Source organism: Cucurbita pepo, chromosome LG02 (assembly GCF_002806865.2).
Source record: "Cucurbita pepo subsp. pepo cultivar mu-cu-16 chromosome LG02, ASM280686v2, whole genome shotgun sequence".
Taxonomy (NCBI): domain Eukaryota; kingdom Viridiplantae; phylum Streptophyta; class Magnoliopsida; order Cucurbitales; family Cucurbitaceae; genus Cucurbita; species Cucurbita pepo.
The window spans coordinates 10,367,988-10,390,137 of record NC_036639.1 but is presented as its reverse complement, the minus strand read 5'-3'; the positions used below and the strand labels follow the sequence as shown (position 1 = coordinate 10,390,137).

Genomic DNA, 22,150 nt, shown 5'->3' with positions numbered 1-22,150 from the left:
AGTCACAAAGAACTCTAAAACTAAACATGCTTGGCTTGAAGCAACCCTGTGTTAAATGACTTCTCATGTTCTTCAAATCTCTTAGAGAACACAGGATTAAGTGGGCAGATTAGGGAGAGATCTCTTGAATTAAAATAAATTAAGTAAAAAATGTAATTTACCATTGACGAACTATATTGAAATGACCCCATCTCGTTCAAATTTCAAGAAACAAAATGTCACATTTCTCGACAAAAACGAAAGCAAGGTGGGGTCAGACGGGCAATTCCTGTCCTCATTTAGCCAACAAAGAGACGGGATTTCTCACATTGTTTAGGACAGATCCCACGAGCATCTCAATTGTGAGAGTTTTATGGATATGAAAGTTTGCACCTTTGAACGGATTTAAAGTACAATTCTCTCTCGTCAACTAAACAAATTACACAATAACTTAATTTTTCGAGAGAAGAGGAGTCGAGTTTAGGTATGGTCGGGTCGAACGAAAATAGGTTTAGAAGATGGTACTTATGGTTTTGGCCTTATTTATTTGTATTGATGTAGAAAAAAGAAGTGAGAAAATACTTTTGCGCTCATTTTGTTGAACCAAATTCAATTTCCAATAGCTTCCTCAANATAGAAAAAAGAAGTGAGAAAATACTTTTCCTCTCATTTTGTTGAACCAAATTCAATTTCCAATAGCTTCCTCAATTTCCTCACCTTCTTCTTCTCTCTCTGTCTCTCTCTCTCTCTCTCTCGCCGTTTCCGATTTCCAGTTTCCTTCGGCCCACTGCTCCATTTCCAATGTCTTCTCTCCTCCTTTGATTCTTCCGCGGTCCCATTTTCTTCATCTTCTCCTTCTGTTCTGTTGATTTGTCTCTGAAAACCCTTTTCTCTTCTCAATGGTTGACAACGGCGAGGAGAAATTGCTGGCTATGGCTCGCCACATAGCCAAGACTATGGGCCGCAACGAGTCCATGGCTGATGATATTCTCCAGATTTTTTCCAATTTTGATGCTAGGTTTTCCCTTGACAAGCTCTCTGATAAATCCGATGAGGTTGATCCTAGAAGCTCTGTCGCTTTGCAGCGCTCTCTCAAGTCTTTGGACCGCCGGATCTCCCAATATTTGGCGGCTGACCACCCGATTTGGGCGGATTCCGCCGATTCATCTGCTTTTCTTGACGCTATTGATGAGTTGATTGCTACGATTAGGGACTGGACGCCGATGGCTAGGGATAAGTCTGTTGGTACCTACCTTGCTCGCGCCGACGATCTGATGCAGCAGGCGATGTTTCGTGTAAGTGAAGAGTTTCGGTCGTTGATGGAGCGTGGAGGTGAGTCTTTTGAACTTACTCGGCATTTCAGGAACCGTGAGTCAACGGGCGAGTTTTTCTTCGATTCTGAGGAAGATGAGGAAGGTGCGGAAGGAATTCTTGGTGACGGCCTCCAGATCCCGGTGGCGCAGCCGGTGACAGACTACAACGTTGTAATCGATGCGCTTCCGTCGGGGACTATCAGCGATCTCCATGAGATAGCGAAGCGCATGGTGGCGGCTGGGTACGAGAAGGAGTGTTCGCACGCTTTCAGTAGCTGCAGGAGGGAGTTCTTAGAGGAGAGTCTTTCTAGGTTGGGGTTACAGAAGCTTAGCATCGATGAAGTTCAAAAGATGCAATGGCAGGACATGGAAGAGGAGATTGAGCGCTGGATGAAAGCGATTACCGTATCCCTTCGAATCCTCTTCCCAAGCGAACGACGGCTCTGCGAACGAGTCTTCGTCGGCCTCTCCTCCGCCGCTGATCTCTCTTTCATGGAGGTCTGCCGAGGATCAACAATTCAGCTACTGAATTTTGCAGATGCGGTCGCGATCGGCTCGCGAGCGCCGGAACGGCTGTTCAAAATCCTCGACATGTTCGAGACCTTGAGAGACTTGATGCTGGATTTCGATTCAGTATTTTCGGATCAGTACTGCTTGTTACTTAGAAACGAAGCAATCGCAATCTGGAAAAGGTTAGGCGGAACAATCAAGGGGATCTTCATGGAGCTCGAGAATTTGATCCGTCGTGATCCGGCTAAAACTCCAGTTCCGGGGGGCGGCCTTCATCCAATTACTCGGTATGTGATGAATTACCTTAAAGCAGCCTGTAAATCACGGCAGACTTTGGAGCAAATTTTCGAAGAAGCCGCTCTTCCTTCGAAGGATTACACCAAACTCGATGACAGAGCAACAGCATCGTCTTCATTATCAGTTCAAATGGACTGGATTATGGAGCTTTTAGAGAGCAATTTAGAGGCAAAATCAAAGATATACAACGATCTTTCCTTAAGCTCTGTGTTTCTGATGAACAATGGCCGATACATTGTTCAGAAAGTGAAAGACAGCGAATTAGGATCAGTTTTAGGGGACGATTGGATTCGAAAGCACTCGGTTAAAAGCCGGCAATACCTCGGAAATTTCCTGAAAAGTTCATGGAGCAAGGTGGTCGGAGTATTGAAAATTGACAGTGGCTCCATAGCTCCGGCTGCAATGAAAGAGAAGCTGAAATCATTCAACATACAGTTCGAAGAAATCTGCCAAACCCAATCTACATGGGTGATATTCGAGAATCAGCTTAGAGAAGAAGCAAAAATCTCAGTTACCAAAATCCTAATGCCTGCATATCAAAACTTCATCGAAAGGTACCAGAGTTTGCCGGAGTTGTCGAAGCGTACAGACCGGCATTTGATGTACACGGCGAAGGATGTGGAGGCTCAGATCACCCAGCTGTTCCAAGGAGGCGGCGGAAGGAGGTAAAGGGTAAGCCATAAATAATGTTGAACATTGCCTGTATATCTATACAAATGTCATCTTCATCATAAATCCTTGACAGAAATTCTTGGCCAAGTTGTAATTGATTTGATCTGTGGGTGCGACTGCAATTGCAACTATGATATGTTGGGCCATTCTGAATATGATTAGATCTCAAAGCCTTGCTGTTGAAAGTTTGAATGATTGGCAATGGCGGATTAGAACAAAATTTCTGGGCGTTTAAATCTTTGATCACTCTTAAAATTACTGTTTAGATTGTTCTTATGCACACACTAGCGTAAATATATAAATTGATTACATTTTAACTTTAGCTTATATTTCTATATGGTTATATTACATTGCTCACTCTTAAGATTTATGTTTAATTCTACAAACAAAATATTTTCGAGAATCTCATGAACTTTTGTTTTTTTATATATTTATTTTACAATTATTTTTTTAGTTTTTATTTTTATACTAATTTATCTAAATTCTTCTAGATTTGTAGCAACCCTAACAACAAGCAAGCAGATGGGCCAAGAATTAGTGGCCCAACTGTTGCCTAACAATTGGATTTGGGTTTTAAAAAGAATGGCCCAACAAGCAAGCAGATGGGCCAACAATTAGTGGCCCAAATGTTGCCCAACAATTGGATCGGTTTTTNTGTTCTTATGCAGACACTAGTGTAAATATATAAATTGATTACATTTTAACTTTAGCTTATATTTCTATATGGTCATATTACATTTTAACTTTAGCTTATTTTTCTATATGGTTATATTACGTCGATCACTCTTAAGAATTATGTTTAATTCTACAAACAAAATATTTTCGAGAATCTCATGAACTTCTGTTTTTTTATATATTTATTTTTACAATTATTTTTTTAGTTTTTATTTTTATAATAATTTATCTAAATTCTTCTAGATTTGTAGCAACCCTAACAACAAGCAAGCAGATGGGCCAAGAATTAGTGGCCCAACTGTTGCCTAACAATTGGATTTGGGTTTTAAAAAGAATGGCCCAACAAGCAAGCAGATGGGCCAACAATTAGTGGCCCAAATGTTGCCCAACAATTGGATCGGTTTTTAAAGTAAATGGCCCAACAAGCAAGCAGATAGGCCAAGAATTGGTGGCCCAAATGTTGCCTAACGATTGGATTGGACTTTAAAGTAAATGGCCAAACAAGCAAGCCAATGGGCCAATAATTAGTGGCTCAAATATTGCCTAACGATTTGATTGGATTTTAAAGTTAATGGCCCAACAATCAAGCAGATGGGCCAGGAATTAATGGCCCAAATGTTGCCTAAAGATTGGATTGGGCTTTAAAGTAAATAGCCCAACAAGAAAGCAGATGGGCCAAGAATTAGTGGCCCAACTGTTGCCTAGTGATTGGATCGGGTTTTAAAGTAAATGGCCCAACAAGAAAGCAGTGGGTCAGGAATTAGTGGCCCAAATGTTGCCTAACGATTGGATAGGCTTTTGAAGTAAATGGCCCAACAAGCAAGCAGATGGGCCAAGAATTAGTGGCCCAAATGTTGTCTTACCGTTGATTTGGGTTTTAAAGTAAATGATTAGTTTTTTTATTATTAATTAAGCATTTAATTTAATTTGCTAAAAAATATCTTAAAAGTATTTTGAAATTAAATATATATATAGATATAATATTTATTTTGGAAAAAAAGAACATACTTTGTGATGTACAGCTTAACTGAAACTCCATTTGATGTGCACAAGAAAGTGAAGGAATCAGAACAAATTCAGAAAAATAGAATAATAATTATAATTATAATAAAGGAATAAAAATGAGAACGCAACTCGGTATTCTTCTTCTAGTATCTTTTCATTATTTCGAGTTGAGAATTCTCGTCACGTCGATTCTTTCTCTCATAGTTTTGAGAGGGAAACGAAACATTCCTTGGTGTGTAAAACTCTCCTTAACATATTCGTTTTAAAACTTTGAAGGGAAAGTTCGGAGAGGACAATATCGGCTAGCGGTAGGATTGAGCTGTTACAAATGGTATCAAATCCAGACACCGAGCAGTGTACTAGCGAGGACGCCGGGTCCCCAAAAGGGATGGGTTGTGAAATTCCACGTCGATTGAGAAGGGAACAAGACCCTTAATTGAAACTTCCCAAAAATCAAAATCATTAAACAAATAATTAACCTAAAACTAAATTACATTAATTGTTATCTCTTGGGCTTAGGTTTCCTTAATTAATCAAATGACATTATATTATATTAAAGATTAGAGTAATTAATCCAAAGAGATCCTTTATGTTATAGTTTAATTAAATTTCTTTAAAATATCCTTGCTCATAGGTTATATTAAAAAAATTAAAATATAGTTTTGGTCCCAAAAAATTCTTCATTTTTAATTTACTTCTTAAATTTCAATGAAAATTTTGAATAAAAAGTTAACAAAATGCAAAATTTATTTTATTATATAGTTTAACATGTCATAATTAATACTCATAAATATATATCGATCTTTTTTAATATAAATAATAAAAAAAATCCAATTNAATATATATCGATCTTTTTTAATATAAATAATAAAAAAAATCCAATTAATTTTTTTTTTGTATAGCTATAAAAAAAAATTAAAAATAAGAATAAAATAATATTTAAAAGGCAAACGGTCATGTCCAACGATTCTCTCCGCCGCTCCTCGCCGGCGAGATCCTCAACTCCAACCCTGGCCACGTCCTCACCACTCCCTCCTCCGATGACCACTCCCTCCTCCGCCGTTTCACCCTTCTCTCCCCTCAATCTCACCTCCGACGTGGCGGTATTTATTTCTTGATTCCGGCCAATTCCGACCATCGGAAGCCTCCCAAAAACCTCTCCTCCCCCAACTCCGCCGCTTTCCCGGACTCCAACGTCGATGTCATTGTCTTGAAGAAGCCCAAATCCGGCAGCCGGAATCGCCGGAGAAGCCGTTCGTGTGGCGGCGCGTGGCAACCTCATCTACATAGCATCAGTGAAGATCAATGAATTCCCAAAACACCCTCCTCTTATTAATCATTGATATTCATTTGTAATTAGTAATGTTTATTCCAAATTAAACTTTAATGCTTATTTTTATTATTTTAATAATTTTTATTGATATAATAATGTTTTTTTTTAAATAAAAATATATTAAATCACTACCAAATTTAAAAATGGCCAAAACGTTCAAACTATGTTTTAGTGAATAAAGCTCAAAGTTCGATAATTCGACCTTCACGTTACCGTCGTTGAACTTGAAAAAATTATTATAAATTATTAATAAAATAAAATATATTAAATGAAAATGCGTAGTTATGGTCGAATAATTAATAATTATATTATTATTTTGTTAGGCAAATAATTATAATTAAATGGAAGACCCGATAACATGGTCATGTTTCTAATTTTTAAAATATAGATTAAATTATGAATAAATAAATATATAAATTATTCTCAACTTATTTTCTACTTTCCAATTGAAATAATAATTTAAAATCTAATTTAAATATATATTTTCCAGTGATGTATATATGTATTTGTAATTTTTAAATTTTAATTAAATCATTAAAAAAAAATTATAATTTTGAAATGACTGAAAATGACCCTTGCTAAGTTCGGTGCCTTACTATGATGGTATTGAAGTGATGTGGGTATCCTCGTCAAGTTATGTTTATCCATAAAATAGATAAGATGGTACGAACTTTATAAGATTCTGAATCGCTAACGGATATTGTTCTCTTTAGTCCGTTACGTCTAAACGATTTTAAAACGCTACACCCTTTTAAGAAATATTTCGTTCCCCTCTACAACTGAGGTGGAATCTCAGAATTCACCTCCGTGGGAGCCCAACGTCCTCACCACCCATGTCTGACTCTGATACCGTTTGTAATAGCTCAACTCCACTGCTAACAAATATTGTTCGTTTTAGCCCATTACATATCGACTTTTGCCTCACGATTCTAAAACGCGTCTACTAGAGAGAAATTCTCACACCTTTATAAGAAATGTTTCGTTCCCCTCTCCAATCGAGGTGGGATCTCATAATTCACCCCCTTACGAGCCTAGCGTCCTCACCGCGTGCATCTAGCTTTGATACCATTTGTAATAGCCCAACATCATTGCTAGCAAATATTGTTCGCTTTAGCCCATTACATATCGACGTCTGCCTCACGATTTTAAAACGCGTCTACTAGAGAGAAGTTCCCACGCCTTTATAAGAAATGTTTCATTCCCCTCTCCAAACCAAGGTGGGATCTCATAATCCACCTCTTTGGAGGCCTAACGTTCTCACCGCCCGCGTCTGACTCTAATACCATTTGTAATAGCTCAATCCCACCGCTAACAAATATTGTTCGTTTTAGCCTATTACGTATCGCCCTCAGCCTCACGATTTTAAAATGTGTCTACTAAATAGAAGTTCCCACACCTTTATAAGAAATGTTTCGTTCCCCTCTCCAACTGAGGTGAGATCTCAGAATTCACCCCCTTAGGAGCCTAGCGTCCTCACCTCCCGCGTCTGGCTCTGATACCATTTGTAATAACCCAATCTCATTGCTAGCAAATATTGTTTACTTCAGCCCATTACGTATTACCCTCAGCCTCACGATTTTAAAACGCGTCTACTAGAGAAAAGTTCTCACACCTTTATAAGAAATGGTTCGTTCCCCTCTCCAACCGTGGTGGGATCTCAAAATTCACTCCCTTAGGGGCCTAGTGTCCTCACCGCCCGCGTCTGACTCTGATTCCATTTGTAATAGCCCAACCTCGTCGCTAGCAAATATTGTTCGCTTCAGCCCATAACGTATCGCCCTCAGCCTCACGATTCCTTTATAAGAAAATGTTCCGTTCCACTCTACAATTGAAGTGAGATCTCCATTAACTAAACCGGGACGAAAATTATATTTTTCGTCTTTGTCCACCCTAAATCCCCGTCCTACTCACATGATATATGCGTGAATTTTTTAATAAAAAATTATATTAATAAATAGAAACTCTCTATTAAAAAAATTAATTGAAATGAAATTTTTTATTACAAAAAATTATATACAAGGGAGAAAAATTCAATTGTTGTTGTAGGGCTTTATATCCACAGAAAATTACTCCTCCATGAGGCATCGGAAATCGTCGAGGAGATCCTCATCGTCGCCGATTGTCTGCTGCTGAACTACCAGCATTGCGACGGCGCCGCTGAAATCGGTGGAGGCAAACATGTCTCCGATGATGCCCAGCTCAGGGTACTCGTTCCACTCGTTCAACCCCTGGAACAGCTCCGACTCGCCGTCGTGGCGCCGCCCCACCAACATGAGATCATAATTCTGTTCCATTGTTCTTATCACGTTGATCAACCCAACGCAATCTTTCACCATTTCCTCTTCATAAACACAATGCTGAATCCCTGAGGTTTCCATTATCCTCTTGAACTCGTTTAACATCTCCGAATCGAGAATCAATTCCGCCCTATGTTCGGTCTTACTTTCCGGTAGCATCAACCGCACCACCGTGAGCGCCACCATCGGATGCTCCGCCATGCGAGTGGCATACGCCAATGCCTCTCGATCGTCCGCCCCTTCCACGAAAAGCATTCCCACCTTATACAAATCCGCTCTATTCATCATCGACATCGTTGCCGTGCTCTGCAAGCTCACACGATCGATCAAGATCCCAACCGAACAAGGAGCCTTTGACAAAATATTCTTGTTCACTCCCCTTATTTGATTCATTGATTCCACGATACCATTCAACGTCCTCCACTCGTGAAACGGTACAATCACCATTGCCACCCGTTTCTCCAACGCTAACATACACACATCGTCGTGCATGCTAACGTAAGGAGCTATGGATGTGAAGGCATTCATTGAAACCTAATCATACCCGAAAAGAAAACAACATTAGATAATTAACGTCGAGTCAAAATTGAATTTAAAAATATAAGTTGATGGGTCATGATAAATTAAACAACTTTATCGTAATTGTATTTCTGGTAGATTTGGAAGGCGTTGATGATTGGATTGAAACGTTGGGAGTCATGATGACTACCGTTCTGATGATCGATAAAGAGCGGAGAGGCTCGACCCGTGAGTTGGTGGAGATGGAGAAGGTAGAAGTAGATAGGGCTTTTGATGGTGGGATTGGAGACCTCAAGCAAGTTGATTATGGAGGGAGTGTTGTCATGGTGATGGATACAAACCAACAACCGCAGCTCCCCGCTAGGGCAAGCATGCTCGATCGTCCTCCTCCTCGAAGTCGATTTGTATTTCTTTGATGGGTTATATATAATTTTCACTATCGGTGATATCGTCCCTGTTACTACCATCATCGCCACCACCATCATAGCATACGATTTCTGATCTATTATCTGCACAAAAATTTCACTTTGAAACGTGATACTAACGATAGTTTTGTTAATTTAAGGAACAGGGTAGTCGTGAGAGAGTTACAAAGAGGAGCATGGCATGTTGGAGAGTGAGAATATCGGCGATGCCTTGCGTGCTCATGATGAGTCCGAGCGATAACGAATCGACCAAAGGCATTTTGCAATACAAAGATGGCAGCACGGTCCCAATCAACTTCCCTAGAAAGCTCCCTAATGCCAACACTTGAACAATCCAAGCACTCCTCATATTTATCTCCGAAAGATTGATCCTTGCCCCACTTATGACAAAGTAGCACGGCAGCATAATGGATGACACAAACGAGTCAAGTTTATCCACCAACGCCGTGCCAAGCGGCGGCCCATCAGGCACAGCCAGCCCAAGAATCATGGGCCCCAACATAAAATGCTGTCCGACAAACTCACTAAACAAAGCACAAAACAACAACATTAAAAACACCAAAAGCACGTACCCTTCTTTGATGACTCTCCCGGAGTTATTAGTTTGTTCAATGATCCATAACATAATAGGTCGCAAAATGTAAATCACAAGAATAATCATGCAAACCATGCAAAGAGCCATCCATGGCAATGCATCTTGTTGTCGGTTCGACGTTTGTTGCACCATGAACACGACAACCAACGCGAGCCAACTCAACATCCCACTAATCATCGAAGACGAGAGAGCAAGACGACCGATATCCGAGTTTAGAAGATTAGTATCGGCTAAATAACAAGCAATAACATGAAAAGAACTCGAGGCTTGAAACGCTCCAATCGCAGTGAGGGAGTTTTTCAATTGTAAGTCCATGTCAATCGAGTTCTTTAGATATGATGCTAATATAAAGTTGATAAACAATGGCGATATAAACGCTAAAACTCCAATCGCCATAGCCTTTCGTCCCGATCTTTGAATTATGGTTAAATCCATTTTAACTCCAACGAGAAACATGAACACTAAGCACCCGAAGAACGCAAACGTTTCGGAAACATAGAAGCTTTTGAATGGGAATACTGCCTCCAAAACCAGACTATCCCCGCCGTAAAACGACGGCCCGAGCATAAGACCGACCTAAAAACAAAATCCAGATGTCAAAATCAAAGAACAGAAAGGATTGAGTTTGTTCGTGAACTTACCAGCATTTGCGAAATGAACGAGCTTTCCCCGAGAGGAGTGAGAATGCATTGTAAAAGAGAGGTAAGAAGGGAGGAGAGAGAAAGTTGAGCAAGAAGAATGGAGCTTCCATAGGAGAAAGGGGTGTCGCCAAAGAAGATGCCTCTTGATTGGTAATTGGTATTAGGCATGCATACCCAGCTTCCATTTTGAGCAGCTTGAGTACTCATTTTTTAGCCTTCATGACGTTTAAAGTATCTGTTTGTATTGCAAAATTGCTTCAATAATCTGTGGTTAATTGTGTTTAATCATTCTAAACCACGTATTTTCCCTTTCCTAACTTCAAATTAACAGCCTTTCTTTTGGTCTCTCTCCATATGTTTGGTTCTAACTTAATCCGCGCTCGTTCTATAAGTAGAGCTATTAAAATCCATCCCACGTCCCGTTTCAAATGCAATTTGATAAACAGATGCAATGTGTTCTACGTTAGTTGGAAAAAGAATGTTGGTGTAGATTCATCCGAAAGAAAGGGGAGAGACACATCTGATTTTGCGTGTTAGGTCAGCTATGCATGTATCTGTCTGATATAGTTACACGTGTATATTATTATATTTTATGGTATTTTGAGTCTTTTATGTAAAAACAAGGTTGATATAATTTGTGAACGGTTAAGAATCATTAACGAGTTTGGTGGCCTTTTGTTTTAGCTCTTTGGCTCGAGCCTTGTTCGTTTGTTGTTCCGCTTTTTTATATAGTTGATGCTCTGGTTGATGTCAATGGATGTAAACTCCAATTTACGGATTGGTATTAAAATATTACTCGGTGATACATCACTCGAGAGAACGTCTTATGGTCAAGTGGCATGATTAAATATTGTCAGAATTCGTCTCGAGAAAAATGTGAGATATGTATAACCTCTCTATTACTTTTCATTTTGGTACTTGATGTAGAAAGCGTGCTCAACGGGAGGACATTCTAGTAGAGGAGTAGTTGTTCCGAGTTGTACCAAATGATGTCGAAGAGATGCGTCCGATCGCTAAGATGGTATTGATTCGTGGTTTGTGATAATTTTATATACACCACTGTATAATGCATTTGATGTCGGTCCCTCGTCATCACATTCTCACGGATGTAGGTGTGGAGAGCATGAACGATATTTGTATCCTACGGAGAATGTAGAGGAATTATATGAACTAGAAGCACGAGAGGAACCCGATCAGGCACCAAGGACTATCAACGATCTCCTTACATTTTTTTCTCTGTTGTTCTTGGTGATCTTCATCTAGATCGAGTGTGTGTTGTTGTGAGATTCTAACAACGGGTACTAGAGCTCAGTTGACTTACGGTCATTATTTATATGATCCGCAACGGATCCACCTTTAGATATTTGTAAATTGAACCGAAACTAAATGGTTATTTTTTAAATAAAATCTTAATATTAATTGTACTGTCGGGGTGTGAACGGAGGGACTAGGAAATACCCCACACACGATCAATGCTAACTTAGTTACGACAAGTCGGTTGTTGAACAAACTCCGACATCCAATAAGATTCTGCCAAGTGTCACTCATATCTTCCCTATTTATTCCGTGTCATTCACGACCCAATCTTCTTACTCTATTTTACCAAAATACCCTCCGTGTGAAGTCGGGGTAAAACGGTCATTTTACCCCTTAATTCCACCAAAGTTGACTTCTCCGCCACGTAATCACGGCCGCTTTCTTTGACTCGTTCAAACTTCATGCTTACGTCAGCAATGACTCCCCTTCTATAGACCTCTCAACAACCCCGGACACGTGTCTATCTCTTCCTCGAATTAATTTTTTTAAATAAAAAAATAACTTGGAACAAAATTCATGAATTTCTATTAAATTTTATTTTCAAATTTAGAATAAAACAATAATAAAGAATAAAAATGAAGTTCTTCAATAAAAATAAAAATAGAAAAATAATAATTAAGATATAATTGTAATATGTGGCTCACTATAACAAAAAAAACATTAAAAAAAAAAACCAACCAATCCTATGAAAAAATATACAAAAAANAACCTTATTTTTCTGTCTGTTTTTTCTTTGTTAATCCCATGAAAATTCCTTGTCTCAATCAACATAGGAGAGATTGGATGAACATGTCATGATCTCTTGGCTCCTCTTTTGCTCTAACGAACAAACTGTCATTGGATTGTGTTGGATTCATGTAGGATCCCATCCCCATGGAGTTCCCAAATTCCGGGAATGAAAATCCATTCGGATTTTGCACCATTTCCAGTGTGAATGGTGTTTGGTTGTCGGAAGATTGTTGTAGCCTCAGACCATGAAGAAGGTTGTCCTTGTTGTTGCTGCCTCCGGCGTCGTTGTTTGCTCGATGGGTCACCGCCAATGGGTGGATTGCGGTGGCCGATAAGTCATTGCTGGGAAATGGACGGCTTAGGGAATGGCTTCCGCTGCCGCGTGCCGGTGGGACTTCGTGGTTGTGTTTGCCTTCGTAGGTTGTGATCACTGCTCGTAGATCATGCGAGGCTCTCTCTACATGCTTTCTTACAGGACATCCCGGGTTTGTGCATTTGTAATAACTCCTGCAATCAGTTATGAAATATATGTCATTTCTGTTTCTCATTCTTAACAAAAAAAATAAATAAAAACTTTAACTTCACACGGTTAATAGTTTATTTACCTTGGATTTGGATTTCCCTTAACCACTTTTTGGCCATACTTCCTCCACCGGTAACCGTCGTCGAGAATGTCGATGTCGCTGGTGGTTTGAACAACGACTCTCGGCTCTCTCACGGTCCGGTTACCTGCAGCTGAAATCCCTTCATTGTTATCACCATCCCTTCTCCTGAAGATCCATAACCAAATTCTTAGTTAACAAAACACAAAAACAGAGTCATTTAGCAAAAACAGAGTATTGGGTTTAGCTCCACTCACCACCTCTTGGCCTCTGGTTCGTCATCGTCGTTATCGTCTCCGGCAGATTTGCTCCTCTGAGAGCTCCGATCGAAGTCATCGTCGCCGACCGAGATCAATGAATTCTCCGGCGTTGCAACGCCGTCGAATTGACCGCTTCCTTGGGTTGTGAATGACTGCTCCGCCATATCGTTGGCGGCTGGATTTGACGCCGACACGGCGGACGACAACGATGACTTCCTCGTTGACTGTGGCTTCGGGTGGTTATGGCTGCCTTTGTAAACGATCTCCGTGATCTGTCCATCTAAGGATCTTTCGACCTTTTTCTTCGTTGGGCAATTGGGGAAGGTGCACTTGTAATAGCTTCTCGGATTTTCACTTCCCTTGACCTGTTTTTGGCCGTATTTTCTCCAGTTGTAACCGTCGTCGGATCTCCGATTCACCGTCTGAGATTGTTGAGGGTAATCCCTGCCGGCGTTGTTCTGGCTCTGGTTTTGAACAATCCCATATTCCGGTGAGAAGCTCTGCATCGATCCGTCCTGTTTCTTTCCCTCAGTCTATATTCAAAAACAAAAGATTCAGAGATTTAACGAAATGAACAATTCAAATTTTGAAAATGAAAACAGAGTCCTCTGTTTCGATCTAACATACCGTCGGAGCTGGCTGAAAAGATGTCGGCGGCTGAGACGATTGAGTTAGAAATGAGAATTCCGACAAGAATTTGTTCTCTTCTTTGATGCTCTGTTGATTATACCCAGAATTGTTCTTCCAATTCAACGACTGCGACGGGAAACTCCCGGTGGTCGGCGACGGCAGAACCTGAACACAAACACACAAAAAAAAAACCAAATCCCATTAAAATCAACATGAATTTCATCAAAACAAGACCGACCCATTAAGTAAAATCGAAAACCCATAAAGAAAATGGAATCTCACATAAGAAGCACTGAGGAGAACCGGCGAATCAAGAAGCTCGGTGGGGCTCAAACCAGGAGGAATTGAGAACAGGGAAGAAGGAATCAGAGTAGGTGGCAACAGAGGCAGAGAAGGAGGAGGGAGGGATTTGAATTTAGGAACTCCGGTTCCAGAGCCTCGGTGAGCTCCGTGGGCGGCGGCGGAGGATGGAAGATCGTTGCTGCCGGCGGCGAGAAGGTCGGAGTAAGAAGTAGTCATGAAAGGATGAGTGGAGAAAGTGAAAGAAGGATGGGAATTAGCAGAGGTGTCTAAGCTCCCGGAAGAGGAGGCCATGAATGAACAGAGCAGAGAGAAACAGAGGAGATTGAAAGGAGAAATGGCGGAAGGAGAAAGCTTAAGAAGGAGAGGAAGAGAGGGTAATGAAGAAGATGGAGAGGATGGTTCCAGGAAGGCGAGTCTATTGTTGACTCTGTTTTGGTCAAAACTCGTGGGTTTGACCGAATGGCGGCTGACTTAATTTCTTTATTTTTTTTTCCATTTCTTTTTTTCTTGCTCAAATTAAGAGAGATTGGTCCTTTTGTCTCTCTATGTCACTTGTTTGTTGTCTGGTTCCATTCATGTTTCACCTCATTCGTAACATGTCTAAAATCGTTACAGACCAACCCGAATTCTTATAGTATATGTTTTTTTTCTCAAGTATATGTTTTTCCGTATTTAGAGTAACACCCAATTGTTTAAAATTGGAATCAAGATCTCATTCAATGACTTTGATATTATATGCAATATAGCTACATTATTTACACGTCTACAACTGCTTTTAAGAGTAAAAACTATTCTTATATATCAACACAAGTCATTTCAGGATGTCGTGTTGATACGTAAAGATAGTAGGCTTCGATTTTAGAAACGATAAACAGGTAACATGGTCATGTTTCAAGAGAAGAAGCATACGCAAACGCTAGAAAATCTGCTTCATACGAAAGAAGTATCTGACTCAAAATTGAGAGAGGTTTAAATATACATAGATTTGTATATGATAAATTTACGTAACCCTAACCCTAACGATGGACGTTTAAAGCTTAATTAAAAATATATATTCAAATACACGACTAAATTGGTACGAATCAAATTAATAATTTAATTAAAAAAAATTAAGTATCTTAAAATCCAAGGGATGTTCTTCAAAGGAATACTTTGGGAATAGTCCACTCTTGAAGAAAGATTATAAAAGAATATTAATTTATTTTAAAATAGGAAAAAAGAATATTAATGAAGCTGGCATGAACATGAGTTGTATTTTACAATAATATTCATAAATATTTGGACAAAAATTTCAAGTTATGAGAGCTCTAATTATTACTATTTTCATAATAACAAACATTTTCTCCAACTTATAATAAATCTTATCTATAATTATTAACATGAATAATGCAAATATTAATGAAAATTTATAACAAAATTGGATTTACATTTTGATTGGTTAGAATACATTGCATCAATTTATTGATTTCTTTTATTTATTTTTAATCGTAAAAATTGAGTTGGGTTAAGTTTTTTATCGTAAAAATTGAGTTGGGTTAACAAACACTTTTACTGCTTCGTGTCTACCCCCTTCGGGGAACAGAGAAGGCTGGTACATCGTCCGGTGTCTGGCTCTGATACCATTTGTAACGACCCAAATCCACTGCTAACAGAAATTGTCCTTTTTGGGCTTTCCCTCAAAACAACAGAGAAGGCTGGTATATCGTCCGGTGTCTGGCTCTGATACCATTTGTAACGACCCAGAGGCTCTAATACCATTTGTAACGACCCAAATCCACTGCTAGCAAAAATTGTCATTTTTAGACTTTCACTCAAAGCTTTAAAACGCGTCTGGTAGGAGAAGGTTAGGTTTCCACACCCTGATGTTTTGTTCTGCTACCCAAGAGTTCCAACTGTGACATCACATATTTCACAGAAGTTCGTGGGTGGTGGAGAAGAAAATGTGAAAAGAGGATTTATGACGTCATCATTTCTAGAACCCAACGATAACGCGAGAAAGGAGAAAAAAGAGAAAGCAGCCAAGTTCCACGTGGCCAGGAAAAAAAAAGGCTTAGATTGTTTTTTTAATTAATATAATTATTAAAAAATATTAAATATGACATGTATGTTGTTGGGTCATACGGATATACATCATCCACATGCTTAAAAATAAGAGCTTGCAAGCAAACTGCACATTGGGTCAGCTTGAATTTTGCACCATTATCCTTATTTCCTCTTCTTTTACACGACACACATTTATTATTCCTTATTCCTTTTGATATGAACATATTCACAACGTTTTGACTCGGGTTAGGTTTGTACAAATTTAAAGTCGTAAAGCCGAACTTCTGTTTGCCTACACAAAAGGGAATAAGTCGATCTAGTTAGTTGATTAGATAGATAAATTGATTGATTTTGTCATTCTGTAAAATGTTCAAACCATGCAGAACGGATAATAATAAAGTTCGAGACAATTCAGTTCATTGTAGTAGATTCTCTAAACTTTCCTTTTTTTCAAAAGTTTAACATGTGAACGGTAGAAATTCGAATTTCTAACTTTTGATTAAAAAAGTATGCTACCTTAACTAAAGCTAGAGTGAAGTTGATAGATTCTCAATATCGAACAAACATGTCAAACTCAAAAATTTTAGAGTGACAGACCACATAAACTAAGCCATAAGTCAAAGATTCTCTAAGATCTAATTAATTTTACAATTTTCAAAAAAGAGCGTTAAAATACTCCTAAAATAAAGAGACAATTATTCAGCTTTATCCATTCGTTGTCTCATACCCCTCGTAGGAACATCTAACTTTTGTCATTATGGAATCACTTCGATTAAAAAAAACATGAGAACAGACATAAAACAATGAAAGAATCCATGTGGAAGGCAGCCTAATTTATGGGAATGAATTGGGTTTGCAACAAAATAATAAGACAGAAGAAAACAGCCATAACTTTTTCACCTAATCAATATTTATATCCATATCATGGTTGTTTCTAAATATCTTTGAATATTTCATGGAGAATATGCAGGAATATGAAAAAGACAAGAAAAAAGAAACTTACAGGCGACGTGGTCGGATGTGTCTGAATGGATATGCCCAGAGAGAGACGCAATGTCAGATTCAGCACTGAAAGTCTGATGATGGTCAGCAGTCAAGACTTGATGGAGCACTGATCCCTATGAAACACAATATCAAGATGGCCCAACATTTAAGAATGATAAAACAAGCAATAGCTGCGCATTTGATCCAGTTAAGGACACAATTTTCAAAATAAATTTGGACCAAATCTTGCTCACAATCGACCAGTGGAAGATAATGCACGCACCAAGCAGCTCTGTCCCTGAGACTTTGACAGAAATGTTTATCAACACTTCATTGTCAAGAACGAAATATTCATGCAAAAATGTAATCGAACATTGTTTTCCTGAATTTCATCTCCCTGTAGTACATGAACACATTTAGAAATAAGTCTTTGATTGGTTCTTTCTGTTTCCATTTTGACAACCTAACATAAAACTATTTTCTTGCTACCGCTGGAAACTGAAATGAACACAGCCGGCAAACTCATTGAGTCCCTTGGTTTGATATCCTCATCTTTTGGAATCAGTGGCCTGCCTATCCCAATGTTTTCGTTCGTTCGTTCTCTTTTATCGTTGAAAGGAGGGGAAGGATATCTGAACTTTACATAAAAACTTCTGACTCATACTAATATGCTCCGACATTAACATAGTCCCGCTGCACGTTACTAAAACTAAGAGTAGAACAAAGGCTGAGTTACTTCTTTGCAAAAGAGATGGCCATGGGATGTTGGGGATCAATTTTAAAGCCCTGAAGAGCCTGCATCGCCATAGAGGATTGAACATCATCTTCAAACTCAACAAAAGCAATACCCGGCTTTGCTTCAATCATTCGGACTTCCCTGAATCCAGGATATTGTTGGAAGAGGACTTGCAACATCATACTCGAAGTTTCATGAGGCAAATTCTCAATAAATAGTATGTTGTTTGGAGTAGCTTCTGGAGCGCTTGGATTTGCATGACGGAATGTGGCCTGCACACAATGAAGACGCGTTCTTAGCATAAGTAATTGTGAAAAAAAGTTGAATAACATTGCCTGATCTAAGGGGCACTAACATGAAATCTAATTGAAATAGACACCAATGTCTTTAAAAACTGATGAGAAGAAAAAACAACTAACCAGAGAACCACGCCATCCAAAAAGACTCATACAATTAATGCTCAGGACCACTTATAGAGTAGCAATTAATACAATACAGCTCATATGAAGAAGAAAAATATCCATTTGACATCACAAAAACGAAAGCAAAAAAGAAAAAAAGAAAAAAAGAAGAAGAGTGAAGAAACTTACATTTGAACCTCCATTCTCAGCGGTTGCTCCATTGGGCATCGCAGACTGGTGTGTTTCGTCAGTACGTCGCTTTCTCTCAGCTGCATGTGCAAATTAAAAGATAATAAGGAACACAGTTTAGAAACCTTGCAACTTCTTAAAAGCAATGCAATTGGAAAATGAGAGGTTATTTCCAACCAGTTCCCTGAAACAATGTTTCATAGTTTAATTATAACTGTCCCCCCACCAACTTCAAGATTATGTCCACCAACGAAGTTCAAAAGAAATTTAGAAAGAGTAGTTGGTGTTACAATCACCTTTTTCCTCTTGCTTCTTCTTCTTCTCCCTTGGCACAAAGCTTCCATCAGCTTTAGCAACACAATCTGATTTGGTTTTGGCATATTGAATTCGCTGCACAAAAGAAAAATAGTCATTTCAAACTTTTGGGATAGGCAACAGAAAGTCATCTACATATCCAATATCGGAAAATTGTATGAATGGGCAACAAGACAATACACAAATTTTCAAGATGAAACAAAAACTAACTGATTTTTTTAGAAGAAAAGATAGTAACAATACTTGTTTGTACCAAATAGAATTATGGATACGTCTGTGGTTATGTTAGAAAAACGAGAAAAAAAATCACTTCGCATAGTTTACAATCAATATCAAGATTTAGTGTGTCAACAACATTTTAAGCACTACATAAGTATGATGGCATACATTGACAGAAGAAATGTCAATAGACAGGAGTTGCAAATGAAGATCTCAAAATGATCAAAGAAGGCATATAGCCAATATAATAAGCCTACATATTCAAAAAGATAAAAGACATAATTTTGGATATGCAAAGCAGCTAAACTGTCATAATGTTAAGTGTTGTTGGGTATAGATATTCACATGACGCTCTTCACACATAACACTCAGGATCACTTCAATTCCCTGACCAGCAAACTATCCACAGTTATCCAAAGAACTTCAAAGCGTACTGGAACAGACCATAGATGAAAGTCCACAAAAAGACTATGAAAAGCAAGTTCAAAAAATGTGATCAGCTAGAAACGAACCATAGGCTTATCATAGAATGGGAAGTTTTGCATCTGCCGCACAGCATTGCTAGCTGCAGTCACTTCACTAAATGCAACCCATGCTTGCCCTCGAAGCCTCGGGGTCTTCAAGGCAACAACGTCAAGGATCCTTCCATATTGAGAAAACAAAGCATAGAGGGATCTCTTCAATTCTGTCAAACAGGAGAAATTCAGTCTACCATCAAATCCAAACATTAAGAAGCCATAGGATTGAAAGCCACGCTTCACATGTGATGCAACATTGTCAAAAACTGAACACTAAGGCCATGTATAATTAACCATTTGGTTTTTAGTTTTTTATTTTTGAAAATTGAGCCTGTTTTCTCATCATTTCCTTATAATGGCTTTCATATTTCCAAATATACATGCCAAATTCCAAGATCAAAAACACGTTTCTAAAAATAACCTTTCCTTGGTTTCCAAATTTTAGCTTGAACTTCGAAAAACAAAGAAAACAATATGGAAGTAGTGTTCACCAGCTTAATTTTCAAAACCCAAAAACTAAAGCCCAAATTATTATATATATATATATATATATATATATATAAAGAGGGCTAATCAACCAAGACAGTAAACAAAATTCAAAATGCCATGGTAAATGGTAAACCAAGCAGCCGTCGCATTATCCAAACTAAAATTTCAAGCCATCAGGTCCCTCACCCTAAAAACCAAATTCCAACTGTAATATCTACATTCTCGAGTAATCACTGTGTGGCAATCAGAAATATTTAAAACGGTAACAAAAACAAGCAAAACTTCGCCCAAAAACAGGCAAGACAGTAGCTGAATTTTGAGCTGAAAGCGAAATGAAAATAATAAAATGTCACGCAGATCAGTTCAACTCACTAAGCTATCTACTCATTGAACAGGAGAAAAAATCATTTACACAAGGGATAAGCAAAAAGCGAACAGAATTACCTTCTTTCTTGACCTTCTCATTGAGATTCTTAATGTATATGGTCTGGTTAGGTGGTATATCCCCCAATAACATGGTGGTTCGCGTTCACGTTCAGCGCCTTCGGCTTACAGAGAATCACGGAGCACCCAACACAAATCTGGTTCTTCGAATGTAGCAGGACGAAGGAGACTCGGCGGAAGCAGGATAGAGCCCTAGAATAGCAAAATTGCTAATGGGCCTCCAATATTCAACCCNGTGGTATATCCCCCAATAACATGGTGGTTCGCGTTCACGTTTAGCGCCTTCGGCTTACAGAGAATCACGGAGCACCGAACACAAATCTGGTTCTTCGAATGTAGCAGGACGAAGGAGACTCGGCGGAAGCAGGATAGAGCCCTAGAATAGCAAAATTGCTAATGGGCCTCCAATATTCAACCCAGGCCCAAAACTTAGTCATGAAAAAAAAACGTAGATAGGGAACTACCATTGTGGAGAGTCATGTTCATCTAACCTAGTATCAGAGTCATGCCCTAAACTTAGTCATGTCAATAGATTGGTAAATTCTCAAATGTCGAACAAGGACTCCAAAAGAAAAGGAGTCGAGTCTCCTCGAAGACATAGTAAAAAATGACTAAGACTCTAAAAAAAAAAAAGAGTCGAGCCTCGATTAAGGGGAGGTGTTGGATGATGAAAGTCCAATATCGGCTAATTTAGGAAATGATCATGGTTTATAATCAATGAATACTATCTCCACTGTTATGAGGCCTTTTGGGAAAGCCTAAAGCACAGACATGACAGCTTATGTTCAAAGTGGACAGTGGACAATATCATACCACTGTGGAGAGGAGGTGTTCATATGACCTAATAATCTAAATCTGGACGGTCCAACCCAACCCGAATCATAAAAATTGGATTGGGTTAGATCTATTTTTTTTTTTGTTGGTTTGAATTTTTTTAAAATCGAACCAAAAAATAAGGTCACAACACCAACACAACCCTACCCAAAGATAGAGAGTAGGGTTGGGTCTTGTGGTTGGATGGTCGAGTAGGGTTGGGTCAGGTTGTGGTTCGAGTTATAGCTCTATTTTCAAGATGGTCAGTTAATAGGGTTGGGTCAGGTTGTGGTTTGAGTTATAGCTCTATTTTCAGGATGATCGAGTAGGGTTGAGTCAGGTTGTGGTTCGAGTTATAGCTCTATTTTCAAGATGGTAAGTTAATAGGGTTGGGTCAAGTTGTGGTTCGAGTTATAGCTCTATTTTCAGGATGGTCGAGTAGGGTTGGGTTAGGTTGTGGTTCGAGTTATAGCTCTATTTTCAAGATGGTCAGTTAATATGTGAACTCCCGATCAAATCTTTATACAGATACCCTACTAATATCATCTTATAACTAATAGGTNCTGATAGATCGAGTATAATAACTAGGCTAACGTTTTTTTCTATCAAATTAAATATATACGAGCGAATGTTGTCCACTACATAGGATTATCAAACCCACCAACCACACTAAGGATAAACAAATGTTGTTGCTTTTAGGGAGTTTACGTACCTATAGCAATTTGTTGCATTAGCGACAATAATGCCACACTAGTGGAGTATTCACATAAATAATTAAGGTGACATTAATATATTTATAATCAAGAGAGTTTAATTATTTATTATTAAATAAATTAAAGTTATTATGCCTTTTTTTATATGTATAATATATTTAATAAATAAATAAATCATTTGAAT

At 38.6% G+C, this 22,150-nt stretch overlaps 4 protein-coding genes across 6 annotated transcripts; 1 reads left to right on the top strand and 3 right to left on the bottom strand.

Annotated features, from left to right (window-relative positions):
• The first annotated feature begins 622 nt into the window (after positions 1-622).
• LOC111788660 (exocyst complex component EXO70B1-like) lies at positions 623-3,088 on the top strand. Its single transcript, XM_023669088.1, has 2 exons — positions 623-2,771; positions 2,845-3,088. Exon 1 carries the CDS (start codon positions 879-881, stop codon positions 2,766-2,768), a length of 1,890 nt encoding a protein of 629 aa, XP_023524856.1. The 5' UTR covers positions 623-878; the 3' UTR covers positions 2,769-2,771; positions 2,845-3,088.
• A 4,762-nt stretch (positions 3,089-7,850) lies between these two features.
• Positions 7,851-10,187, bottom strand: LOC111787716 (cation/H(+) antiporter 15-like). The gene is made up of 3 exons (XM_023667748.1): positions 9,192-10,187; positions 8,714-9,109; positions 7,851-8,615 (listed from the first exon to the last, which is right to left on the bottom strand). The coding sequence occupies exons 1-3, from the start codon at positions 10,185-10,187 to the stop codon at positions 7,851-7,853; spliced, it is 2,157 nt and encodes a 718-aa protein (XP_023523516.1).
• A 2,116-nt stretch (positions 10,188-12,303) lies between these two features.
• Positions 12,304-14,485, bottom strand: LOC111787621 (probable WRKY transcription factor 26). 2 transcript variants are annotated; one of them, XM_023667639.1, is made up of 5 exons: positions 14,082-14,485; positions 13,797-13,964; positions 13,170-13,702; positions 12,913-13,077; positions 12,304-12,814 (listed from the first exon to the last, which is right to left on the bottom strand). In XM_023667639.1, the coding sequence occupies exons 1-5, from the start codon at positions 14,391-14,393 to the stop codon at positions 12,343-12,345; spliced, it is 1,650 nt and encodes a 549-aa protein (XP_023523407.1). In that variant the 5' UTR covers positions 14,394-14,485; the 3' UTR covers positions 12,304-12,342. The 2 variants fall into 2 exon arrangements, with proteins under 2 accessions (XP_023523407.1, XP_023523406.1); XM_023667638.1 differs by having other exon boundaries at positions 13,167-13,702; positions 14,082-14,481.
• Positions 14,486-17,462: 2,977 nt separating this feature from the next.
• Positions 17,463-20,776, bottom strand: LOC111789235 (U2 small nuclear ribonucleoprotein B'' 2-like). Of its 2 annotated transcripts, XM_023669941.1 has the most exons (6): positions 20,683-20,776; positions 20,441-20,498; positions 19,502-19,674; positions 18,752-18,845; positions 18,456-18,535; positions 17,463-18,137 (listed from the first exon to the last, which is right to left on the bottom strand). In XM_023669941.1, exons 1-6 carry the CDS (start codon positions 20,695-20,697, stop codon positions 17,862-17,864), a joined length of 696 nt encoding a protein of 231 aa, XP_023525709.1. In that variant the 5' UTR covers positions 20,698-20,776; the 3' UTR covers positions 17,463-17,861. The 2 variants fall into 2 exon arrangements, with proteins under 2 accessions (XP_023525709.1, XP_023525708.1); XM_023669940.1 differs by lacking the exon at positions 20,683-20,776 and having other exon boundaries at positions 20,441-20,614.
• Positions 20,777-22,150: the final 1,374 nt, after the last annotated feature.